Source organism: Lacerta agilis, chromosome 16 (assembly GCF_009819535.1).
Source record: "Lacerta agilis isolate rLacAgi1 chromosome 16, rLacAgi1.pri, whole genome shotgun sequence".
NCBI lineage: Eukaryota > Metazoa > Chordata > Lepidosauria > Squamata > Lacertidae > Lacerta > Lacerta agilis.
The window spans coordinates 18,991,329-18,997,494 of record NC_046327.1 but is presented as its reverse complement, the minus strand read 5'-3'; the positions used below and the strand labels follow the sequence as shown (position 1 = coordinate 18,997,494).

General features: G+C 44.0%; 2 protein-coding genes across 2 annotated transcripts; one reads left to right on the top strand and one right to left on the bottom strand.

Annotated features, from left to right (window-relative positions):
• LOC117061224 (DNA-directed RNA polymerases I and III subunit RPAC2-like) lies at positions 1 to 673 on the top strand. The gene has a single exon (XM_033173924.1). The coding sequence runs from the start codon at positions 1 to 3 to the stop codon at positions 391 to 393; it is 393 nt and encodes a 130-aa protein (XP_033029815.1). The 3' UTR covers positions 394 to 673.
• An 87-nt stretch (positions 674 to 760) lies between these two features.
• On the bottom strand, positions 761 to 3,695 carry LOC117061120 (zinc finger MYM-type protein 1-like). Its single transcript, XM_033173807.1, has 2 exons — positions 3,563 to 3,695; positions 761 to 2,524 (listed from the first exon to the last, which is right to left on the bottom strand). The coding sequence occupies exons 1-2, from the start codon at positions 3,693 to 3,695 to the stop codon at positions 819 to 821; spliced, it is 1,839 nt and encodes a 612-aa protein (XP_033029698.1). The 3' UTR covers positions 761 to 818.
• Between the last annotated feature and the right edge of the window lie 2,471 nt (positions 3,696 to 6,166).

Genomic DNA, 6,166 nt, shown 5'->3' with positions numbered 1-6,166 from the left:
ATGTCCTCTGCGCTTGGCGGCCTCACAAGGAAGAGGATGGGGGACAAGGAGGACAGGAAGAAGCCGCAAGTGCTGCAGATGGTACGGGCAGATGGGACAGATAAGAACTGTTTTACATTTGTGTTCCACAATGAGGACCACACCCTTGGCAACTCCCTTCAATACATGATCATGAAAAACCCTGATATGGAGTTCTGTGGATATAGCATCACCCATCCTTCTGAAAGAAAAATAAACCTCCGCATCCAGACCAAAGGAGGCCTACCGGCTGTTGATATGTTCCAGAAGGGGCTGGAGGATCTCATGGGTGTCTGCCAGCACATACTCAGCAAATTTGAGGCAAGCGTGGAAGAGTACAATGCCCAGAAGGATGTGACTATGGAGGAAGCATAGTCTTGAGTTGCAATCTGCTGTTGAGTCCTGGCCACAGAACTTAGTCTGCTTTGGTTGTCCTGATGGATGGCCTTTGCAGAGTGTGGGACAGGGAGTGTGACCTTGCTCCTGCTTCTTGTTACCTCATTGGCATTTGATGCCGTTAACCATGGTATCCTCCTGGACAGGCACCAGCAAATGTGATTTGGGGGCAGTGGTTCCAACCCCATCTTCAGGACTGAGTCTGACATTGGGAGGGTGCCTTTTGAACTGGAAGCTACAGTTATTGCAGAATGCAGCAGCATCACAATCAAGCGGTGGGGAGGGGGTGGGGTTGAGAAAGAAAGGGTCTTGTTTTTTATGGACTAAAGGTTCCCCCCAATAAACATTGGATGATGGAATAAAAAAACAGTGCTTTTTAAAAATACATAGGGAAAAGGATTGTTTTAAGTATTTACATTTAAAAATGCTTTCCTAGCTTTCTTTTCTGCGAATTCTTGAATTATGCAGGAAAAATCTAGCAACTTCGCCTTATCATGGTTTATGTTTATCATTGCTAAACCATTTAGGCGTTCTTGAGCCATTGTTGATCGAAAGAAAGACTTAATCCGTTTTAATATATTGAAACTTCTCTCATTGGAGGCCACTGTAGCTGGTAATGATAGGAAAATGCGTAATGCAATTAGAAGGTTTGGAAAAACGTTTTCCAAATTCAAGTTTAGTAATTGATCGGCAATTTCTTTCGGTGACGGAGAAATAAGTTTGAAATTTGTATCGAAAATCCGCTTAAGGAGGAGCACTTCACTCTGAATTTCATCACGGGAAATATGTTTTGAGTATCGCAAGTGAAACCGAGTGCATTTTTGTATCAGTTCGTCCTCATTGAAGTGTTGGAACTTCCACAAAAAATCGAAAAGTTCACATATTTCCCTAACAGCAGAAAATCGCCGTGTCAGTCCAACAATAACTAAGTCAATTATTTTGAAGAATACATTCACTCTGAAGTCTTTTTCAGCATCCTCTTGAGTTAGACATCCCCTGCGAGTAATAAAAGTATCTGAAACACCTAGTTTGACTGATACATGTCGACATTCTTGAAGTATGTTATTCCATTTCTCTCTAAAATTCGAAATGTCTGTACGCAGTTGATCTATGTTGCCCCTTTCAACATCCAATGTGGCATTGCGTGATTCTATTACCAAGTTTATCTCATGTATCATTGTGAGGAGTTTGATCCAAATACTTGACATTACAACACATTCAAAAGTGTTCAAGTATTTTTTTATTCCCCGAACATCAGCTTTACATTCTGCAGTTAAATTTTTAAATTCACTGATCTCAGATACTGCAGTTCGAATACCATCAAAATGGTTTGCAATTGGTTTTACACTATCAATTCTTGCTGACCATCTCGTTTTCGAGACTGCATGAAGTGAGGCAGGAACATTTTTCTTCAGTACCTCCCAACGTGAAGGGCTTGCACTGAAGACATTGAACATTTTCTGAATGGTTCCAAAGAAGGTAATAGCTTCGTTACAGGCTTCAGCGCAATTGGTACCAACGAGATTCAGAGTATGATTGGCACAACTGGAGAAAATACAGTTCCCATTCTTTCCTTTTAGGATAGCCTGTACACCTGCATACTTTCCAGCCATGTTAGACCCATTGTCATATGCTTGACCCACACAGTCTTGAAAGTTCAAATTGAGCCTCTCTAAGACTTCTAATATTTCAGTGGCAATTTCTTCTCCAGTCTTTATGGAAAATTCATGAAAACCAAGAAAGCGCTCTTCAATCACAAAACTTTTAGCTTCCCTCCTCACATATCTGATGATGAATGATAACTGTTCTTGGTGAGAGCAATCAGGGGTTGCATCAACAGCAATCGCAAAATACTTAGCTTCTAGTACTTCTTGAATGATACTCCTCTGGACGAATGATCCACAAATTTCAATAAACTCATTTTGAATTCTACTTGATAGGTAGTGTACTTGGAGCCTTACACCATTCTCCTGTGCATTTCGTACTTGTGCAACATGTTCCACTAATAATGAATCGTATTTACTGAGGAGCTCAACTAAACCCAAAAAGTTACCATTGTGACTATCACCAAGTCGTTCAGAAGAACCAAGGAAAGGGAGACCTCTCTCAGCTAAAAACAGGATAATGTTGAGGCTGCGTTGAAGTATTTTCTTCCATTTAGTACTTTCAGTCTTGAGCTGATCAACAACATAATTGTCAACTGCAGAACCACACAGAGCAGCTCTACTTGACATTTTCCACGCAATATAGTTTTCTTTATGTAAGTTAGAATTTTCATGGCTAGGAATGCGATCCTTTAATCTTCTCCATCCTTTCTCTATGCTCCATCCTGGATGATCTGTTAATGCACTCACATTAGCCGTAACTCCCCCTTTAGAGAACAAAAAACAAGGTACACAATACAGCGATTGCTTAACTTGGCTCCAACACAACCAATCTCGTTTATGTTTTTCGCCATTTTTCATTATTACAGTAAAAAGACGACTTGGAAATGAATTATTGTCCTTATCACTCGGAACATTCATTGTTACCTCAAAGTCCTGAACTTTTAAAAGTCTCTCAGTATCATTTCTATTCCTCTTATTAATTAACCCAATATCGATTTGTGGCTGTGGGGCAGGGATTATTTCAACTGAAGATTCTGTATTATTATCTTCAGGTTGTTGAGAAGGCGCTTGTAGTTCCACAGCTCGCTCGGTTGATTGATCGCCAGTTTCTTCAATATTATTAACCTCTATAACGGAAGTTCCTGATTCAGCAAGATGATTAACAGGGTTGACTTGTTGACTTCTGACTACGAATGCAGTAATAGATTTTGATTGTTTTACAGCTGCGTCTTGTTGTTTAGTGCGTTTTCTCTTTGATGCACCACTTTCAAACTTCCTCCCTGTGCTACTCATGTCTACGCTCTACGGAACTGATCTGTAAAAATCTGTTTTAAAAAAAATGAAACTCCGTAATCTGGCTGAAGTGTGTTGTCTGTCAGAACCTCATGAGTACATTACGACTATCTAGAGTCATTTAAGCCCTGGCTTGTGATACCATTTGCACTGCCAGGTCCTAGCAGCTTGCTCTTTGAGATTTCAACCTGGAAGTGAGTTTCCCAAGCTCTCAGAGGCCTTGCCGCCTTCCGAAGCCAAGCCCCGACCTCTGCCGGGCTTGCGGAGGCTCCGCGATGGGCCTGTAGGCCGCAATGGGCCTCCGAAGCCTTGCAGCCTCCCTGAGGCAAGCCCTGAACTCCCCCGGACCTGCAGAGGCTCCGCAATTGGCCTCCAGGCCATCGGAGGCCTCTGAGGCCTTCACAACTGCCCAGATCCAGCCCCCAGCATCCTCAGGATGCCCAGCAGGTCACATCCCAGCCCCAGAATTAGGTAAGAAACACTTACCTAATGAAGACCAAGAGTAGTGTAGCTGCTAAGAAAACAAAGATGAGCTTGGGCTGAAAAGGCCTTTACCAACCTTTGCCCAACCCCCAGCTATAGAAAGATGGGTGGCAACCAGCCAGGTAAGCCCACCTACCCTATGGTGGGGGGGGGAGTGGAAATTTTTGGGATTCTGCAAGGGATTTTGGGATTTGTTTACATGAGTCTGCCCTGTGCCTTTGTCTCTGGGGTTCAGGAGCTAATCAAGAAACGAAGCTGCCGTCCAATAGGCTGAGATTAGACAAGTGAGCCTGACCGAGGCCTCCTTTGGAATCGGAGGCCCGGGCCAAATGGCCCATATGGCCCACCCTCTGTTTGGGCCTGGATGCGATGGAGGGCATTGCATTGTTTGTTACCAGTACCGGCCTATGAGACCAAGGCAACCACGTTCAAGGCATTTTGCTTCCTGAGTTGCCTCTTGCTGCCTAATGGTTGGGCCTGTATACTCCATCCATATTTCTCTTTGGATCCCGGATACAGTAATGAGATGGGCTAGCTTTTGGGAAGGAGCTATTTAGATCTCCCACAACAAACAAGTGCAAATACTGGGTTGCATTCAATGTAATGTTAAGGAGATCATTCCTCCAGCACATTCTTCTTCTTCACTCCCAGTACCATGGGTAGGCAAACTAAGGCGCCAGGGCCAGATCCAGCCCAATCGCCTTCTAAATCCGGCCCGCAGCCTGTCTGGGAATCAGCCTGTTTTTACATGAGTAGAATGTGTCCTTTTATCTAAAATGCATCTCTGGGTTATCTGTGGGGCCTGCCTGGTGTTTTTACATGAGTAGAATGTGTGCTTTTATTTAAAATGCATCTCTGGGTTATTTGTGGGGCATAGGAATTTGTTCATTCCCCCCGCCCCAAAATATAGTCCAGCTCCCCACAAGGTCTGAGGGACAGTGGACCGGCCCCCTGCTGGAAAAAATTGCTGACCCCTGCTGTATACTTTTTTTGGGGGGGGGAAAGGTTCTCCTGATCCTCCAGAGAGGATTTGGGGGGTGTGGGGGTACATGGGGGAAGGAGGAGGAGGGAGTCATTTTGCAAACGCAGGAAACTTTGATTCTGGCCCTGTATCTTGGGGTAGGGAATAAAACAACCATGTGGAATTGCTATTTATCACTTCACTAGTGTTGTTGACTATGAAACATAAGAAGAAGAAGAAGAAGAAGAAGAAGAAGAAGAAGAAGAAGAGTTTGGATTTGATATCCCGCTTTTCACTACCCGAAGGAGTCTCAAAGCGGCTAACATTCTCCTTTCCCTTCCTCCCCCACAACAAACACTCTGTGAGGTGAGTGGGGCTGAGAGACTTCAGAGAAGTGTGACTAGCCCAAGGTCACCCAGCAGCTGCATGTGGAGGAGCGGAGACACGAACCCAGTTCACCAGATTACAAGTCTGCCGCTCTTAACCACTACACCAAACTGGCTCTGTGGTACATATGTATCTTGGTTTTAGACTAACATGACTTCCTTCAAAGAGCCCTGGGATATGCTGGGGGTGCTGAACATTTTGGTTACTGACCCTTGGCTCCTTCCACACAAATAATTCCAAGGTTGAGTTTTAAGTAAGCCAGGTAGACACACCCAATTGGGATGCTCTGTTAAGTTGCAGGATAGCTGACTCCTTCAGGTTGTCCGGATAGGCTGTCCCCATTCAAGAAGAGCAGAAGTGCTGCCAGACTTTTTAATGCATAGTTTTTGGTTTTTAAGTTATTCCATAGCAGCAGTCAACCTTCCTTTTTTTGCATTGGGAAACAGCCATAGCTGTCAACTTTCCCTTTTTTTGCAATGGGAAACGGCACTGGAATAAGAGAATTTCCCGCAAAAAAGGGAAAGTTGACAACTATGAGCAGCACAAGGAACAAGCATATACAATATCAGGGGTTGGGGTGGTGGACAGAAAACATATCAGCAAAACATGTCAATTTGCAATATCTATCTGCAGAACCAGGCACATGTGGTCAAAACCAAGAATAATAAAAGAAAAGAAAGGGCATGGGGGTGGGGTTAGATAGAGAAAGCAAAGCGAAGGCTCTGGCAGAGCCCATATGACTTGCATATCATGCAAATAGCTCTAAATAAGGAGTCCAGGTCTCAGAATAGTAGTGCCCTTGGTGCCTCTGCTCAAAACTGGCTTTTTCATATCCTGCAAAAGAGGAGAAGCCTTCTGACCAAACTGCTGGAGGAACTGTCCAGTCCTAAAACAACTTGCTTAGCCACTAATAAATGTGCAGGGTCCCAGCTCTGAGGTCCTTCCTTCAGGTTCCAGGGCACTGGGATATCATGGAGTATAACTGGTTATATATGGTATAATTCTTGCCTGGGACAGCACA

Excerpts from the sequence above, each read along its gene's own strand:
- LOC117061224 (XM_033173924.1), top strand. The coding sequence starts at position 1 with ATGTCCTCTGCGCTTGGCGGCCTCACAAGGAAGAGGATGGGGGACAAG.
- LOC117061120 (XM_033173807.1), bottom strand. The coding sequence starts at position 3,695 with ATGGCCTGGAGGCCAATTGCGGAGCCTCTGCAGGTCCGGGGGAGTTCA. Across the intron at positions 2,525-3,562 it reads CCTCCGCAAGCCCGGCAGAG|CTGAGAGAGGTCTCCCTTTC; the intron begins GTCGGGGCTTGG and ends TCCTGTTTTTAG.